The sequence below is a fragment of the Meleagris gallopavo genome, chromosome 1 (assembly GCF_905368555.1).
Source record: "Meleagris gallopavo chromosome 1, MGAL_WU_HG_1.1, whole genome shotgun sequence".
Taxonomy (NCBI): domain Eukaryota; kingdom Metazoa; phylum Chordata; class Aves; order Galliformes; family Phasianidae; genus Meleagris; species Meleagris gallopavo.
Genome location: NC_139404.1, coordinates 38,411,678 through 38,431,698, shown reverse-complemented (window position 1 = coordinate 38,431,698; position 20,021 = coordinate 38,411,678). Strand labels below are relative to the sequence as shown.

The following is a 20,021-nucleotide window of genomic DNA, read 5'->3' as shown; positions in this document are numbered from 1 at the left end:
CTGCAGTTACTGGGTGCCTTTTCTTTCAGTTTTGGCATTTAATTGTCAAGATGCCTTTTAGTTTCCTAAATTATGTGGACTGATTTAATAAAGCTGCTTACAAAACAAGAAAATACACTGACAAAGACAAAACATTATTTCATTTATGAAATTTATTACTAAAAATAGGACTTAACTCTGTGTGCTCAGTCATTGCTATTTATCAATGTTTGCTTAAGGTTACAATTGAATGAAGAACAGTAAATGCAATTTAGTGTAGAAAGGCAAGGTCACGTGGCTTGGGTCTTAGTTAATTTATCTTTCATGACAGATCCTATTTTCTGCTACTGGTATTATTACCAAGCAATACATTTCTTCCATGATAGTGCATCTGCAGCTTACGCACTGTCAAACTTAGTGGTAGCATTTAATTTATGTGACATTATTCAGTTATCAAGAAAAAGTAGTGCATGCTGAGAAACATACTGGCTATTTAATAATGGCTTAAAAAATGAGTTCTTATGAGCGAGAGCAATGTCTCAAGTACTGTGCAAAAAACACTTCATTCCATGAAACTGTGTTGTCCTGCTCCTGTTCCTGCCATGGACGCCTGAGTGCTCGCTGGCAGGCCTCCAGATGAAGGATAATGGGTAGATGTGCTGACACAATAACTGCAGAAGGAGCTTGACAATTAGATTTCATACCTTCTCCCTTAAGTAATGGCAGATGGATAACATGTAGATATTACTACACTGAATGATAGGAAAATCACACTGAATGAGGTATTGCGGTACTCTGTTCTATTCCCCTTCTTGTATAAGACCAGCTCGACATATATCACTTTCAACAGAAACTAATGTAATCCATCCTTAGAGACTGACAGTGATGGAGAAACCTTGCAACTTGTTATATACACACATGGTTCTGTATATGTACTGATATTCATATCCACATTCACTGGAACACAAATATGCAGATGACTTAAGTGACCCGGCAACGTAAGTGTAAAACAGATTCCTTGCAGGATTGAACAGGAGTTCTTGTTACTATCTTCATCTACAAACTGGTTGGTTAGCAGTTTTTGGAAAACAGGGAAGCTGGTGGAGTGATAAATTATACAGATGCCAGTTGTAGATAATGACCTGAAACATTTGGTAGGTTGGGCTGATTTGAATATCCTCTTTTAATACAGTTAAATTTGCAGTCTTATATCTAATGAACAAAAAGCATGGCTTATATGGGCAGGATTGGACAAAATATTTCAAAATGATGCAACATGAAAAGAAATCAGGGTCTCGGTAGATAATTAACTGAACATGAGCCTGCAGCAGAACGATGCAATTAGAGAGTGAATGTCACCACTGAAGCCTAAGCAGGGAAAATATAAAGTGGGAGCAGGAAGGTGACATCAGCCCTGCCTTTAGCATAAGTAAAGTCATCACAGGAATACCACGTACAATTCTGATACCTGCATGTCAGACATGACAAGATGAAGAGTTCAGAAAGTCTTCCAAAAATGTGTTGAAGTCTGTATGGTGTGCCTTTCCATGAAGAGATGAGAATGAGCAAGCTATTTGCTTTACCAGAGAGAAGCAAGAAAGACTGTTATCTAAGCATAAAATATGTTTTTGGTTGTGTTTTTTTTCTTAGTATAAGAGGAAGAGGCATAACAAAAGGCAGTTTGGGGTATTTTTTCTCCCTAAAAGCAGGAGTTTTGTAAGATCTAACTACAAATAAAGCACTCAAAAAACAAACCAATCTAGTGAATAATTAGTCATATCGACAGCGGTACGCTCCATCTTCTAATCCCCACTTTAATCATTCCAAAGGTATGACAATTTCAGGGAAATAACAGACCTGCTGCTGTGGTTTAGAGCTGAGGTGCTACCATTCACAGGATCATAATGATCTCTTCCAGCCTCAAAATACGTTTGATTATCTAACTAACATATTTCTACTTGCTTTCTTTGAATTCTATTAAATTACATTGATTTATACCAGCTGAGGAAGCGTCCCTGAATCCTTCAGGTTTGAAAATGAGCCATAATACTGCACCAGTTGTTCTGCGCAGGTCCACCACCACTGAAATCAATATCCTTGAATTTGATGAAATTCTTGAAAATGGGAAACCTGTAAAGTTGTTTCTGAACTCCACAGCCTGTTCTCACCATGGAAACAGTTGGCCTAAAATAATACTGAATCCTGGAACTAGAAGCAGTACTTCACTTTGTTTTTACCAAGATGAGTTCTGCTGAAATCAGAACATTACATTCTTCATTTTGTCACATAGTTTCTGTGTTTTGTTTGATGTAATATAGAACTGTTATGGTCCTGACTGCAAAAACACCAGACTGTGTTTTCAATAAATAATTCCACTTTAATGGCAAAGTAATAATTTAGACAGATACAGTGTGCACACCTGCAAAAAAATATACGCAAGCTGGTTTACAAGCTAGAGGAACAATAAACCAATAGAAAATACATCATCCAGTTAAGTCCGATGACACCAAATACTTATTATTAGGGCTTTACAAAGACTACAAAACTTTTCAGATGATTTATTTCACTGTTTCTGCCTATTTACACGATATGTTACATCAAAAATGTACAAAATATAAAATGTATACAGACAAATGTTTCACAAACAATTTCTGAGTTGTAAACTAGGTGGACTCACTGAGATGTATTGCAGGAAGTTTTGTGTATGTGGAACGTGTGTTTGTGTGTTAAATATGGCAGGAAGAGATCTGCAAGCTTGCTCAGAGCACAGGTACAGGAAAGAGTAGCTTTCCTTTAATTCTTTGAGTCAGTCAGGATATACGCACTGACATTTTACAAACAGAAACAGATCCAGCTTCTGGGGCCATGATGTTGGTCTGGCTGAATCCGACATGCATAACATCAGTTGGAGTTTTATTAGGGCAATAGCACCGTGTAGGAACCTCTAGATTCAGTGATGCAGCTCAGTGCCATTTGAAAACTGCATTGATTTATCTTTGTTTTACAGCGAGTGACCACGGGGTGGCCACAGTTAATAGCACCAAATACACATCCTGAAGGTAACATCGATGGAGGTGTACAGGACACATCTACACAATGCCAAAGCCCTTAGATACCTTCTGGTTTATATGCACCTATTTGAACCGGATGCCTCTTGTGGAAAAAAGAGCACGTCCGATTATTCTGAGCAGTTTTAATGCAATCTGGTTGTAGCCTGCCATGACATATGCACTTAAATCATTTCCAGATGTTTAGTCCCCCAAAATGTATTGGTTTCATAGAGATATTGAAACATGATCACTGTAGCATTGATAGCTCCTGCATAGTCATAACAACTGTAAGTACAGGACAAACACACCAGGTAAGAACAGCTTTTAAGGTTTGCATTCTGTATTTGTTTGTAACATACTGGAAATCTCAGCAAGTGAAACATCTCTTAACACCAACAGAATAAAATACAATTTTTTGTTTGTTTGCTTGTTTTTATTTGATTTGTGCAAGGCTTTTTTTTTTTTTTTCCTTTTTTTTCTTTTTTTTTTTTTTCTTCATATATTTACATTACCCACCCAATAGACTGTGCAAAACCAACCCACTTTTACAGTATAAACTCTTCCTCTTCCACAGTGGACATCACTGCTTCAGTGTTCTTCTATGCTGAATTTTTTCATGTACAACAATAGCAATCAAAACAACATGCTAAAATCAGAAAAAGGAAAAAAAAAAAACCGAAACAAAACCAAAACCATATATTTGTGCTCATGCTGCATCAAGTGCATCCAGCTCTGCTGGATAAAAATTCAAAACATCTGTCCTCCAAAAACTCCATTCCATGGGACCAAATGGATTTGAGCCGATTTTCTCAGTGTTTAGGTGGCAGTGGAAGTGGGTTTGGGTTCCTTGTGTATTTCTGAGGGTAGGCAGAGCAATCTATTCACAAGATAAAAATATTATATAGCAACTGTTCTTTCTCCTATCCATTTCTTTAAAAAATCATGATATACAGATATGAGGCTACTGTGTTAACTGACGCTTTCTCATTAGTAAATGAAGAAAAAAACAGTGTAAATTACCAATGGTTTAGGAATTAAACCAACTGTAAAACTGTTCTAGAAATCTGTTTTAAGGCAGTGAGACAGCACCATAAGAAATGTTCCTTCTTTCACTGAAAAGGCTCAAACAAGTGAAGCCCTAAGAAGCCTTTAATCAGTGTTGGTTAATAATTGGTATAAAACTGTTGTTAAGGAGTGGGCAGGTGGTTAAAAAAGACCTTTGTGGTAAAAACAACTTTATAAAATCTGTGACTCGTATACTAAAAACTTGATGGAGCGCCATCACCGTGACCATGGCAGTTAGAATTAAATTGGCACTTATCCAGCATATCACAGTCATGTTTTCTGGTGATTGCACAATACTGTTTGTGCTTTCTGAGTTACGATCATCATCTTTGATTCATTTTGGAATGGGCAGTAGCGTACAACACCAACACCACTGCAGTCCTGTGACCAGCACCACGTGGCACAACAGAGGTTAGAAGAGAATTAGAAGACCGCATTGTTCATGCAGCACCTCAGGGTAAAGGAAAGGAAAAAAAAAAAAAAAAGAAAAAAAAAACCAACAAAAGAAGTTGCACTGTAAACTTGTACAGATAAACAGAGACAGAGAGAGAGACAGAAAGAGAGAGAGAGAGAAAAAGAGAGAGAGAAAAAGGAAAAAAAAAATTCCAGTTTGGCTAACGTGTGCAATCTGCTTAGATGCCCTCGATCCAGGGCCCCTTCCAGTTGACAAATGGAGTCTCACTTGGCTCCATAGGTATCAAAATGCCTTGAAATTAAGCTAATTCAAGCTTCCCACTTCAATTTTTCGTCCTGACTTTGCAGTTAGGTCTCCTGCCTATCTACAACACACCGTTCTCATTCAGGGACCTCGGCGTGCTGCTTCAATACTGGCAGTGGTCTCGTGGAAGCAGATTTTACCATAATCCTCCACCAAGCGCTGTCCATTTCAGAGAGTCGATTCAAGGGATGAATCCAAAATGTCATCGTGGTGGCTGGTGCTATCGCTGTCACAGCTTTGTGCGCTCGAAAAGTTGGCTGCCTCTTGAAGCCTCATTAGCATATTCATCTGAAAGAAGAAAGAAATGTTTACATAATCTTGTCTCATTTAATGCTGCAGCAGCCGTGTTAAAATTTAATTAAGCTGCCTTGCTGTACGAGGTGTGCTGGTATCTAGCTGAGGGGACCGTACAAAAGGATTTCTGAAAGGGCAGGGAGTCAGCAGCTCCTCCTGGCACCCTTTTCGCTGCCTTCTGGTCTTTAAATAGCAATGTGAGTTTAAAGGTCCAGAGAGCCAGAGGGATATAATGAAGCTGCCTGATAGCTCTCTTTTATTCAAGGCTGAGAATGGCTGCAGCTGCACCACCAGCAGGGGAAAGAAGCCGTATCACAGCCGGACATCTGGGTCCATATTTGCAGACAGTAGAGCTTCCAGATCATTTTTGGATGGCAAAGAAGTATCACACTGAAAAAGCAACTGCAAACAAAATCACACTAACATAGCCACTCCGCAAGAGGGAGAATGGGAGAGAGTGGGTGTGGGGTGGTTTGAGGCCAGCTGCTTCCAAAAAGGGTCCATTTGCTGCTGAAGGAACAGCCTAGCAGGGGAGCAGCAAGACACCCTCCTTCCCAGGAGAGTGGAAACACCAAATAACTCATTAGGGCATTGTTAGGATTTGAGGCCACCTGAAAACAAAACATCAAAAAGCAGCAATAGGCTCCAGAAAATTACTTGGGTGCTTGATGCCTACCTGTATAACTACCAGGATTTTATTTATAAATTATCTACTTCTACTTGCATACTGGGGGCTTCAAGCGACGCTGATGCTGCTTTAGTGTTGTTTTTTTTTTAAATGAATAAATAGGTTGTCCATTGGAAAAAACAGGTAATGAAAAAAAAACAGAGGCAAAGGCACATCCTTGTATATGAATATTAAGCTCTTTTTCTCTGTTTTCGGGGGAAACTACATTTCTGTAGTTTCTGTGGCACACAGTTTGCAAAGATTTCTCCTAGAATTGAAGAGCATTTAATAGTCTTTAATGCTATCAGGAAGCTTTTGCTGAAGGTTAAGAAGTATTCATGTGGAAGAATACTGGATACATGCATTGGGTGTGTAATACAGCCTTCCTGTGGAATGTCCTGCTTGCACAAGCACAGTGTTTAGATATGATCACGCTCCCCTTGTGTCATTGTGTCTCCCTATGAGCTCCACCTTAAGCCACACATTCACAAGTTTCATCTTCTGACAACTGGTCAGATAGATGAAGCTGTAAACAACAAATGATCACAGTGTGCAGGGAGCATGGGTGACAGGATGCTGAAATCTGCCTACCCAAGTATAGTGACCTTAGTGGAAGGAGATGCATGTGTGCTGGAAGCCTAGGCAATATGCTCACTGAGAGGTCAAATCGAAGGGTCAAACAATCACTCCAAATCTTTTGCTCATCTGGAAGATGAAATCAGATGAGCTGATTTCCTACACTTCCTTGGAATGCAAGGTCTGATTTGGGTACCAAATGCTTCCCCATACATTTGAAGGAGGCTGAAAAGTCACTGCTTTAGCATTGATAAGAGTTTAATGCATTTTCCTCTATGAAATTCCCTTCTTCCAAGAGCTCCCTGTATTCCAGAGGTACAATTCTCTAAAATAATACTACAAATTATGATTGACATTCTACAGAAGAAGTGCTATATGGGAAGAACAGCTCAATATATGCAATTTAATATCCCATTATCACAAGCGGAAATGGTTAATCTCAAACATTTGGAATCACATTTAGGTAATATGATATATTGCATTTAGGGAAATCAACCTCTTATCTTTTAAGGCCATTATATTTGCATTCTTTTTACATTAAGACTCTTATACAGTCATAAGTTTTCTTGAAATGTTCAGAGGAATGGAAGAGTATAACTTGCATTTCCACTAAATTCTCCACTATAGCAAAGTTAGATTATGTGAGTTTCTCAGTTATCCTTCTCATATATATATATATACAGGATATCCTTCATATATAGGATGTACATGACAAATTGGCTGACCTGGAAAAGTGTATTCAGAGCAAGCTGATTAAGCATGTTGCTTAGGAGTGGTGATCTAGATGATCTAGATGAGTACTAGATACACGGAAACACTTCTCGGCAGATAAGAAAATGATTGTGATTTAGGGACCTATCAGTGTGAAGGTGATTCTTGCCCTCTTGCTAGATTTTCCTTTTGTTTTCCTTACTTCATCTAAAACACAGTAGGCTTCATTTTAAAAGCACACTTTGGAACAGGTACAGAACACATTTACTGTAGAATGTACAATTTAACATATGACATCTAAGTATATACCGAAAATCATTTTTCCCTAAGTTTAAGTCATACCAAGGGATCCCCCTCTGTATCAGTCTGTGGAACATGCTTTGAGGTTGTTCCTTCTTTTGCTGACGCATAACCTTCATAACCAACATCTTCTGGTCTTAACTGGAGTAATGATGGCCACTCATGCTGTAGAGATGCAGAGCTCCACGGATATGTGTCAGCTACCCACTTGGAGGGATCTTCCCAGGGTGCCCTCTTACCATACATCTGTAGTGTGAATATAACACAGGTAAGTATCCAACAATTTTCCCTACTGGTTTTAATGGCAGACAAAAGTCATCAAATTCATCTAAACCATTCTAGTATAAGTTTGCTTTCAAACACGCTCAGCACTCAGATATGATAACACACTGAAAAGACTTCATCTCCATTAGTGCTCCTTCAACACTCAGAGTGGATGCAAGTTGAACAGCACTCTGTAACTAGTGATACTTGTAGGCAACGGTAGGAGCTACAAGCCTTTGGTATGAGAAATGAGACCTTTAGGTAACTTGCCTAAGATCTAAGGTGAAATTATCTTTGATCTATCTAAAACATTCAAGTTAACTGGATTTTATTTAAAGTGAATTAGGAAGTGCCAGCATTGATTGTTTTTTTCTCCTAGCAAAATGGGATGCAGAAGCAGACATCTATACAAACCTTGAGATCTTTCACAAGGTTAAGTGAAGAAATTCACAAAGGACAAGTTTTCCCCACTGTAAAGCACAGAAAGGCTTATAAATCTGTAATGCCAGAAGGAAGGAAGAATGAGAATACTATATATTTAGGAGGTCTAGTAACTTCCTCACTAAAATGCACTCTCTCTACCCTGCTGTTCATTAGCAACATGTCAACTGAGAGACCCTTGGCTGCAGCTTTACAAATTTCCTTTAGCTGTGCTGCCTTCAGTGACAGTGACATGTGGGGCTTGGGAGCCTGCCACCAGGGTCTTCCATGATCTCTCTCAGCTCAAACACCTTCATACAATCCAAGAAAAAGCATAACACTGGCAGAGGCATTTGGATGGGCTGTACTCCTAACATGATTCAAACAGTGAATGATTCTAGTGCTGTACTCCTAACATGATTCAAACAGTGAATGATTCTAGTGCTGAAGCCAGAAAGATGAGTTGTGCTTATCACTGCAACACCTGCTCCCAGGCACTTGCTTGATCCAGAGTTTCAGGTTAGACAGCCCAGTTCCCTGTATTGTATACAGAAATACTCAGACTCTTGCCTTAAACAGAGGCACAGCAGCTTAGAAGGGATCTGATTAAACAAGCCAAGAAAAAATGGAAGGTAGCAAGCTAATTCCTATGTCCTGGCTGTAAGTAGCACTTCCTCTCATCTGAGACAAACAGTGGCTAAACCCTCCTGGAAGCTGGGGCAAGGTTTGTAAATTGTGTGTTTGACAAGTGAGCTTACAAAGTACCAGGCTAGAAAGTAATTTTCTACCTTTCCCTGGTTCCAGGGACATCTAACTATATCATATAAAAGGTTTCTGTTTATTGTTAGTAATGCTGTTCTTTGGAAGGCATCCTAAGCACATAAAAAGTGGAATGGCTCATGAAACAACATATTTTCTTCTGTCTGCTGCCATCTTCTGCTCCAAAATTGAAGTTTTTATTTAAGGAGGTACCCCTGTATACTTGGAAAAATATGAACACGATGAGTATCACTGCGTTTTTATGGCTGATCTAAACAAGCGCTCTTAATCTTCCTGTGGCTGTTCTATTGGATGTTTGGCAGTTTTTTGCACACCATAAACACGCTGTAATTTCCAGAGAGATAAGCAGTTTTAGGATTGTGGAGATATTCAACAGGCAAGATGTGAAACCTCCATCTTGTCAGCATGCCACTATGTCAGTACAAGGCGTTAAAGAACCTGCAGCTGCTTACACGGATCTTTGACTGTTCCATAACAACCCCCTCTGCATCATGAAGGAATTTCTTTTGCTGTCATGTGTGGCAAAAAAAAGAAAAAGTAGCCTTTTCACAATGAGCCTTGCCAGGGGGCACAGAGTTGCAGTATGTAAAAGGAAAGGAAAAGGGAGAAAGCCAAATACAAACAGAAAAAAAAAAATAAAAATGGGATTAATTGCAAGATTTAAGTTTGCTCCAAACCTGCACAGAGGTCCCAGATCATAACCTGCATGGGACAGCTTACAGTCCTTGATACTGTGAAACTATTTGTAGTCTTACTAAAATTACTATTAAACATTACTGGTTCAATATCAATAGACAGGGAATGCTAAGAGACTGGAGCTGGTGTTAAAGCCTAGGTCTGGAGAAGACATGATGGAATGAGCAATGAAGTACTCTGAACTGATAATGCTGTTATCCACAATGATAATTACAGTCATTAGAAAGCCCATAATGAGAAAAAGATAAGGAAAAAACAAAATTCAGGGAAAGAGAAGTGGCGGTGCAAGATACAAGGATGAAAAGGGACAGATCTTCATGATCAACATGGCCAAAAAGTAAATTATCTCAGTCTTCTGAATGGTGAAAATATCCTTGTTCACAAGCTTTCCTCCACATGCCTACATGTGTACTTCTCTACATACGTTGAAGAAGATCACGCAGACTAAAGCTCTTTTCTTACACCAATATAGGATCTACTGACTCTCACATCCAGAGGTAGACTGAGACCTGCTCAGGTTATGAGCAAGTCAAAAGGAGCCAAACACTAATATCTATGATCTCATCAGAGATTTTTTCTTATAAATTCAATAGTATTCACAATTGGATGCATTAGTTAAAAGCAACTTAGAGGAAGTCTATAAGCAATTGCTAGGGAGCAAATGACATACCTGAAGTCCTTCTCTCACTGCTTCCAGAAGATACGGCACCAAGGAATAGTTCCAGAGGTCTGTGAACCACACTCTGGAGCCATCAACATCCATGGGACAAGGGAGGAAAAGGCGGGGACCTGAGAAGTCAAGTTGTGTATTGAAAAAGTAGCCCTAGTAAGCCCACTGAAAATAGCCTTTATAAAATTAAAAAAGTGGTATTCAAGCATAGAGAATACAAATAAAGGACTACAGTATGGGATCTACCAGTAACCTCTTATTAAAAATGAACTAGCGTCACTTTATCCGTTCTATGGTCAGATGAACACTTACCAGTTTTACTGCCAAACCAGAGTAAAAGGATGACTTGCTAACAAAGCTTTTCCACTAAAAGACCTCAGGTATATCTTCCGCTAGTTTGCAGAACTGACAGTCCAAGTGTTTTTATTGCTTTGATTATGCTGCAGTGTGATGGCCAGAAAAAGTAAAGTTTAGCAAAATTGTTGTTGAGGTAATATTTTGTAGAGTTATTTTCTTAAGATGATAGCAATTTACTTTAAAGTCTAGCAACCAAAGCACAGAAATATATACTATCTTTTCATTTTCATTTCAGCCTTGCTGGCAACACTAACTAGGTGAACTCCTCACACTTATTTTGTATTTACCACTGACAGATGACAAATTTTAAAAAGAGAATTCAACTTTCACAAACCTCTAAAACAGTCAGCCTGTGTCTTTATTTCAAACCAGTTTGCTAAGACTCACCAATGGTTACATCTGAAGAGCTGTGAGTTTCTAGGAAGCTGTTGAGATGATGCCATGTTTTTGGGATCCAGTCAATGATTTTGATGAGCTCATTATTGCGTATGTTCTTTTCTATTTCAGTCTCAATCAGTTTCCTTCTCAGGTATCTTCCTAAGAAACCTTTAACAGGTTCTGTGTGATTAGCACACAGCACCCACCTAGGTAGAAAGGATAAATGTCAAGTAGCAATTAACTGCAAGTAGATAACTTCCTCTTTAACAGATAGATGACAATAATGCCATACGTTTCTAAATCTTGTAAGCCAGCAAGTATAAAACTGCTCTAATAAACTGCATTATTGCACACTGTCACAGTTCTCAGCAGGAATTCAAGACATTGTTGAAGACAAATGGAATGCAAAAATGCTGTCATGTTCAGAATAGTGCTAGAGATGCTGGAAAGCATCTTGTTTCTTTCAACATTCCTAAACACCATACTGAGATCTCTCAGTACAGGGAAGTCACAGAATCTCAAACATTTTCCTGTGATGAGACACAAGAGCAATGTTTTTTGAAGAGGTAGTCAGAGCAGCAGGAAGCTTGAGAGTTCTGTGCAAACACAGACATAGTAAAAACAAAGTGAAGGTACCTGAAATTGTGATGCAGCTCCAGATTTGGTGAGGAGGAAACTCCCTGGTTCATAGTTCCAATAATATAGGGACTGGAAAGAGAAGTAGCATGTTTTGTTGACGGATATTCTTTTCAGATATTCAGAGAATATTCTTAATTTTATTTGTGCTATGCTAATTTTGAAGAGTGTGGATGTGTTCTACTCTGAGATTTAAGATATTTGTGTGGAAATGCTTGTTCTTGTATGATTTCCCTCTCTATACATTTGTAGTTTACTATCACTCATCTATAATAAAGAATAAATGAGGCAAGTTGTTCATATGCCTCATTATTTTGTGGGAAGCTTAGAATTTTAATTTCAGAAGACAATAAATCTCATGAATAAGACATAGCACTCAGCAATTTTATGAGGGAAAATCCCTATGATGGTGCTTTTACAGTAAAAATAGTCAATGACCAATAGAAATCCCAGAAAACATTGTTATTCTTGCTTAGCAATAAAGGACATTCAGCTAACTTCATACTTCTTCGCTATTACAACTCACAGAAAAAAAACTATCCACAGTTGCTTCTTCATGGCATGGTTCATGTGTTCCCACATGTCCCAAATTCCCCTATTATAAAGCACATTTATTATTCTTTCCCATAGGTCAACCTCATGGTACTAATGATCTTATGTGATCTGTCAGGGTAAAAGAGATAAGACCCTAATTCAGTCAAGTACGTTCTTAAATTCAGTCTCAGTGCAATGCAAGAGATCATAAAGAAAGCTGGCACATAAGTACTTGGCCTTGAAGAGGGTCAAAATTATTCAAGTGCTTAAATTGAAGGTGCTGTACAGAAGCTTTGCTGAAAGCCTAAGGGAATCTAAGTATTTACTGGAACATTTTATTTTGCAAAGTAATAAACAGCTTTTACTGTAATGTGAGTAAATGTGATGTGAGAAAGGGGAAAAAAGAGCTTCTACTTACCATTTATTATATTTACAATTGAGGAAACCGTTGAAGATGTCACTTAGTGAACTGATATGGTGGAGGTTATCCAGAATTATGACCACAGGGAGGTCAGCACCGTTGTTGTCAGCACTGCATTGCTCAGCTAAGTTAGCTAGGTATTGTCGCAGATCCTTCAGCAGAATTAACAAAAATGACGAAAGATTAGCTCAGTTAGACCACAGATGTAATTTTGGGGGAAAAGAATTTCAGAAAAAGAGGCTGCTACACAGTTTCACCACTGTGGACTGCTCAGCTGGATGAGCACATGCTTCTTAGACGGAACAACACTGAAGCCACGTGCTAGGAAGAACAAAGGCTCTAAACTTAAGGCAAATGACTGAAACAGACACATTTCTATTTGGTGGACACTGTTTTTAGAAACCTGCTGGCAAAATATGTCCAGTAGAAAACAGGTTGCAATAAAATATCCTACCCATTTTTATGAATACTACACACACATATATATATATATATATAAAACAATGAAACAAACCAAAATCCAAAAAACAATGAAACAAAATCCAACCAAATTGTCACACAAAGTAAGCATACTGAACTGCTCCCATAGATATCTCTTTTTACCATTCTCCTTGAAAACCTGATCTTTTGGGGTTACTATATCACATCTTACAGTAAAGATCCTCGTGTGAATCTTGTTTTTTTTTTTTTTTTCCTGTCTGGCTGTCATTTAGTGCTGAAGTAAAAGCAAGCCTTCTATAATCAAAATATTTCATATTTTCCTTGATGCTTTATTGCCCTTGAGGTTCTGAGCTATACAGTTTTATAGGTCTTTCCCTAGAGGTAACTAATTGTGTCAGTGTTAGGAGTGTTCAATATTATAGGCAAAGGTCCTATTGTCATTTCACTTCCTGGACTGAGGATAGCAGAATCTTCTTCTCTTTATTAAGAACATGTCATCCTTTTCTTATTTCAAGAAAGATTTTTCTTTGGCTTTCTATGCTCAGGTGTCTCTAGGGAACATCATGGGCTTCTTCCAAGAAAAAGCACCATCTGTGTTGTTTGAGCACACTGGCATTTGACAGTGATGTTTTTTCTTTTTTACTACAAACTCAAAAACTCTATGCAAATAGAAAGAAAGGCGGGGGGTGGGTGGGGGAGGAAGAAACCCACCGCATACATCAAGCAATTTACCAGCAATCTAAAAGCTTGCTCATTTGTGGGACAATTTCCATTATAAATGTATATGCAGTATAGCAATAAAACATGAGCACATTCCCCGCCAAAGTAAAAGGCACCACAAATCTTCTGTATAAAGACAATGGAAAGCGATGTTTGTACTGGAATGGTTCTCTCACCCCTTTGAGATCTGTATGTTCTTCCTTCTTATATTATGTAAACATTCATTATGTTCTGTGCAAGTCAGAAAGCTCTGGACAAAACCTTTCATTTTCTTTTCCCGGGGTACCAAGTTAGGAGTATACCCAATCTAGGATAGCAAGTGATTAGTATGATCTGGGGCTGCCACAGTAGTCACGTTAGAGGCTTGATAATTTAAGCCATGTAAATTGCTCTGACAGTGACATGATGTCACATTTAGGCAATTTTACTATGGTCAGCTTCCTGACCGATGTACAGCAGAAACCATGGCAGCAGTCATATTTATAGCTGATTCCTGCACCCAAGACAGTGGATCAAAATTCCCATTCTCAAATCTTCACTAACAATAGGCTGCTACTGCCACTATACAAAAGCAACCTAGACCAGCTGATCTATAATGTTTCTGATGAAGGAATTACAGATACATCAAGAATTGACATGTGACTGTGCATACAGCCTTAAGATAGAATTCCTCAAACGAGAAAAAATTCTGTTTTTCCTTCAGTACTTCAATAGTTTGTTTAGAATAGAAAGATCTGGTCTCTATTCTCAACTGGGATTGGAGAGTGAATCCTTGTCGAAAAAGATGCTAACTGAGCAACAATCAGTATGCCAGCTAACGGTATACTCTACATTCTCCCTACAAACCAGGAAATAAGTTATTATTTCATTTGTAACTTACCTTGCTTGACTTGTGATCTACATTAAAAGTTGTAATTGCATCTTCAGTTTTTTTCCTGCCAGATTTAGTTATAATATATTCAGCCAGCCTATTAGCTAAATAGGTTTTTCCTGTGCCACTGGGTCCCGAAAGAATAATTCTGCGATGCTCCATCAGTAAATTAAAGTACCGCTGCGTAATTGGCTTAGGAATTAATGTGTCAAACACAAAACTGTCCAAACTGTTTTCTTCCACTCCTGGGAAAGAAAGGAAAGAAAAATGGCTTTTCTTCATCCATGCTAAGGTAAGTACAGGTGTGGACCAGCATCTGATGACATCAGCTCTAAGCAAGGTAAGATACTTCCTAAACCAAAGACCTGTCAAGGGCTCCGTTAATGTGGAAATGCTGATATCCTTACGCAGGGGCAAAACATAAAACAGTGGCAGTGTGACTAAATGGATGGGAGAAAGCACATCAAAGTAAATGTGAAGAGAAAGGATCAGTGAGGCAAAGATGTGTGTTTCAGACACTACAGGCAACTATGCTAAAAAAAAAAAAAAGGTCAATTTGACAGCTACAGGGGTTACTGGTTGTCAGATCCATACATGGAGAATTCTGAAGGCCACTCCCCTCCAACAGCAAATCCCTACAGCTATCAAAATGTTTCAAATTTTTGCTGAAGAATTGGGTAATACACTATCAAAATGTTTCAAATTTTTGCTGAAGAATTGGGTAATACATACATATTTTTTGTCACAGTCTATGGGTTTTTTCCTGTTTGTTAGCTTGCTCTTCTTTGTCCAGAAATTTACACTCTGTCGTAGTAATTTGGCAATTAGACAGAGGAGAGAGAAATTCTTAGGTTTACCTCAGAATGTCCCTGTGTTAGGTACTGTACAATGTCATACAGAGAGTTTATGTGATAAATGAATCCTTGAACTGGACACAAAATACAGAAAGGTCAGGCTTTAGGAAAGAAGAAAGAAGTTATGGAGAAATGTGTTGAAGAGCTGTACAGTGTCTGCAAAAATATTCTTAGGGTTTTACCTTTCAGGTTCACAGTGATGATGTTATTATCTCCAACCAGATATCCACAAGGCAGCAGTTCAGGCACTTCTAGGCTATGGGCTCTAATTACATCCCCTATACAATAGCTAGCAATGCAGTCAGAGCTTAAACCCAAGCTAGCAGCTGGATCCACTCGGAAAATATATTCCTGAAATTATATAAAAATACAAGATGTAGAAGTGGATACAGTTATTGAATGAAAGCAGTATACCAAAGTATAGATGAATTCATTTGGAGAGGAGATTCTTGCAGTCAAATTCAATAGGAACCACCTATGATCATTAAAAAAAATACAGCAACATTAACAGCAAAGGTTAATAGTGGTGTTAGCTATATATTAAAAAAAATGACTTGGTAAGACAAACCAAACACATAGGCTTTTTCTTAATTGAGAAAAGATATTGAATTAATATTTAAGTTATGTTTTTAATACCTTACCTTAAAGAGACGTCTGATTACACCATCTAAAACGTCCCATTTTGTTTTGCCGCTAACTCCAATTGATCCTATCAGATACGTATGCGATTTCTGATCCTGAAAAGACAGATACTTTGAAAACTAGGCTAAAAATTGTGGCAATAAACTTGCTATAAAGACTCCTAATTTTCCCAAATAAAGAAAAGTAGTGTCATTTGGTATATGATGTTACACGTCTGTTAATAGCCTCCATGCCAGAAATAGGTATAGGTGATATTACTTTGGTGCATATTTATACAGAAGGAAATACAGTATCTTATTCTTCTATAAGCTTTCATCAGTAATTATAAAGACCTGAATGTAAATAAAAGTTGCACTGTATTTATAATTTTTCTGCAACACAGAACATGAAAAAACAACTCTATTTCAAATTGATTACCCAGCAGCATATTCATAGTTGCACTCTAAGGGGTATAAAGCATATATCTAATTTATAACTACTTTTAAATGGAGCTAGCAAGTCCCAGAATGTATTACTACTAATTAAACTGAGAATTGGTAATGTCTGAGCCACAACAAAGGCAGGAGGAGGACATATGACTTTAGTCTATGGAGAGTGCCAAACTGAACACAGACAACAGGGCAAAAGGCTGCAGCCTTTTGGACATTTATTCACTTCCTGGCTGAAAACACTGAAAAGAGCTTAGTTACTGTAATGGAGGATGTGCCAGAGTAGTAATTTTGTGACTGCTGGGTAACACACTTACCTTGGATCGACTATAACCCTTATTTATAGTGACTAAAATTTTCACACTATGGCCCTCTTTGTGGAGTGCCCCATCTGTGACATCATCCAACAAAATATCTGCAATAAAAGACAAGAGATCTAAGAAATCATATCAATTATGTTCACTTCATCAGTTCAACACTTGCTCAAAGGGTTTTTTGATTAAAAACAAAGGTTGCCATCACAACAACTTGCAATCATTTTAATCTCTATTTATCTACATTTTTCCTTTTTCTGATAGAGAAGAAAAAGACAATTACAATTTGTCAATTTTTGAAGCAATATTAGTAGCATTAATCACATAGAAATGAATTGGGAAACCAAAAAGAAAGACATTTTTGCATTATAATTTTGCCTTTTCTTTCCTTCTTGAAAATTGTTCAAAACCATTCATCTACAAAGAGATGTTGTTTAAAGCTTAAATTGAGTTTATGTCTTTGGGCACTCACTATGCCCTTTATAATGCTGTCAGGAGAAAAACAACAAGTCATTGCAATGATATGTTTGCTGCTCCAGTAAAACAGAATTTTAATTTCCCTTTCTAGATTATTTTCTTGCCTTCTGTACATATGGCATGGATAGAACGCTTTTCCCCCATAGTACAGACATAAAAAGAGAATCCTTAGACAATCATTTTTCGTTCCTCCAGAACATGTGACTGTATTTAGCCATTTCTCTAAAAAAAGTTTTACTTTTCTTGGAGGTAAGGAGCAATTCTGATCTGCACTGTGCCTCTGTTCCTAGCTCCTCACTAAGTCCTTAAACGAGAATATGGAAGGATTTATTTCTGAGTGAACACTGAGCCTGTAGCTTTATTTCAACAAATAAAATGTCGTCCTCTAGAAGTTCTGTTGGAGTCTTTAATGTTAGACATTTAATCTGTCAAATTTGGAGAGTTTATGAATTTGCATTTTCTTCAAAGGTCAGCACAGTAATCCACAACCATAAATCCTGCTTATTCCCATTATTACGATTGAACAAATGCACTGACTTAGGTCATAGTTTGCACAAAGTCCAATTCCCCTCAAGTTAAAGAAGGTGAGATTCAATCATAGAAGTATTCGCTTGAAGCAAAAGAAAATAAAACTTACCAATATGACCTCAGTGAATGTATTAAAAATAAGTAGGTCCTCATGTAAAATATTTGACAGTTTACTCCAAGACCTAGAAAACTGAGGTCTAGAAAGCAGATTCTACTGGTTTGTTTACTTATTTATTTTTAATGGATCAGATGAAGCACATTTTGCTGTGAGCTTGAAAAAATCAAATCTCTGCATATTTTGTTCTAGGCAGCCAGTTCTTCTGTCCACTAACACTGAATGTTTCACTTCACTTGTTTGGCATTTTGGCATATATGATAAACCTTGAGAGTTTTCATAATGTCACAGTTTATCTGAGGGCAATTTAAAATATCTCTGATCCTCTAAAATTTTTCAGTTTCTAAATGACTCCTAGGTAGCCTTTCAATACAGTTTTCAGTAAGCCTTTAAGAACAAAGCACCATTCTTTGGCTAGAAAAAAAAATACATTTGCTTCTGAGAAGTCTCTCTCATGGACACAATAAGCTGAGAAGGTGCACCCAATGGGCCTAAACTCCAGATGCATGCCAATTGCTACCTACTGCTAGGCCTCTGATAGCATACCTAGCTATGCTATGATGGCCCCAGAAACCTTTTGGTAGGGCTTTAGCATGCTTTTCATCAGATAGTGCAGAGAAAGATCTGTACTAGTCCTTGTTTTTTGTTCTTCACTCTCACCTATCTAGAAGATATGGCCATATTCTTGGGAAGAGGCAGTGAATTGGTTTGGTGATTTCCATCTGACATTGGTTTCTTAGAAAATGCCATAGCACTTGTAATGTGAGGAGCAAAAGCCCTCAGTACCTGTCTTAGCTTAGTTCCCAACAGGATTCACCCCTTCATATCTCAGGGACTTTAGTTCAACAGTGCCTCAGAAACTCCAAAGACCCCAAAATTCCTAAAACTACCCTTCTGAAAATAAATAAATAATTTATTTATTTATTTATTTATTTATTTATTTATATCTGTGTGCAAATGTGTGAGCAGGGACAATAGACAAACTTCTCTGTTTTTCACACTTCCTTGTATATCATGGTCCAATTTGATTTCATACATACTAAAAGGTAGTACCAGATTAAAAAAATAGATTGGAATGTAGATAAAAATATATTGATTTTCATATCAAATTGATCCTAACCAGAAGAAATATTTAAATATCCATGTAATTAATGACTGGCGAGATAATACGTCTGGCTGCCAACCCAAATTACAGTCAGGCAGTTTGGCCCATTCCCAGCTGTAGTCTTGCCTAGACTCTTTCTACAGTTATTAGCATTTTATTGCTTCCAGAGACTACATTATTCTTTCTGTGGAGTCTATGCTAATGAGTGCTGCTTTGCTTCTGCTGTGCTTCTGATTCTAATGTTAGAGACAGTACTTCTGTTTCTTGGCTACATTATCAAAACAAATGCAGAAGACTTATTGTCATAAATTCTGTGGCATGGAAAATAATGAAATGTTAATGTTCAGGATGTACACCACAGTTCTGCTTGCTTTCTCTCATTCATGGAAGACAATGAGTGCTTAATAAGGCCAGGCAGGATTTAGCTCCTGTGATGAATGATTTTTTGGTCCAACATGGGCTAGCTAGCTGTATCACATAAAGCATACGTAAGGAATAAAGCTAACTGAGACCACCTTCTGCTCAACATGCAAATGTGATGTTAAGGAAGATGACCAAAGAGATCGCTAAATAAACAAGGAAAGTTGCATGTACTACACTGATATTTGTCCCATATGGTCATGAGAATCTGTCTATACTGTTATTTTCAGAAATGTCTGTCAACTTTATTCCTCATCTCCATTACTGAACGTGTATCTGATGTTCATATGAGTGATATGAGGCATTTTAATTTTCATGTATATTTCTTAAGAAGATGAAAACTAATAAATTATTATAAATTGATGAGTCATGCAGGTGCTCAAAATATGTTTACCTGATGTAACAGATTCAGTGATGTTTAAATTGTTCAGAGAAAGTCCTAGCGACTGCCGTGATGAAGAAGATGATGTGCTACTTGAAGACTCTGATGATGGCCGGGCAGGTTTTCCAGTATTTCCAGTCTCTGCCTTTAGACGATCATTTTCAGCTTTCAATATCTCAATTTCATTCTGTATTCAAAAGAAATCAAC

At 37.7% G+C, this 20,021-nt stretch overlaps 1 protein-coding gene across 11 annotated transcripts in view; it reads right to left on the bottom strand.

Annotated features, from left to right (window-relative positions):
* Window positions 1-2,335: 2,335 nt before the first annotated feature.
* Window positions 2,336-20,021, bottom strand: part of LOC100539795 (neuron navigator 3) — a 398,436-nt gene continuing 380,750 nt past the window's right edge. For 10 of the 11 annotated variants that reach the window (XM_031553711.2, XM_031553709.2, XM_085221662.1 and 7 more), the window contains 11 exons: window positions 19,826-20,000; window positions 16,790-16,887; window positions 16,044-16,139; window positions 15,585-15,753; window positions 14,558-14,793; window positions 12,514-12,668; window positions 11,562-11,633; window positions 10,935-11,131; window positions 10,191-10,309; window positions 7,403-7,606; window positions 2,336-5,100 (listed from right to left, as the gene is read on the bottom strand). In XM_031553711.2, coding sequence (XP_031409571.1) covers window positions 4,981-5,100; window positions 7,403-7,606; window positions 10,191-10,309; window positions 10,935-11,131; window positions 11,562-11,633; window positions 12,514-12,668; window positions 14,558-14,793; window positions 15,585-15,753; window positions 16,044-16,139; window positions 16,790-16,887; window positions 19,826-20,000 — 1,641 coding nt within the window. In that variant the 3' untranslated portion in view covers window positions 2,336-4,980. The remainder of the gene's footprint in view (window positions 5,101-7,402; window positions 7,607-10,190; window positions 10,310-10,934; window positions 11,132-11,561; window positions 11,634-12,513; window positions 12,669-14,557; window positions 14,794-15,584; window positions 15,754-16,043; window positions 16,140-16,789; window positions 16,888-19,825; window positions 20,001-20,021) is intronic. The other variant, XM_031553705.2, reaches the window with a different exon arrangement.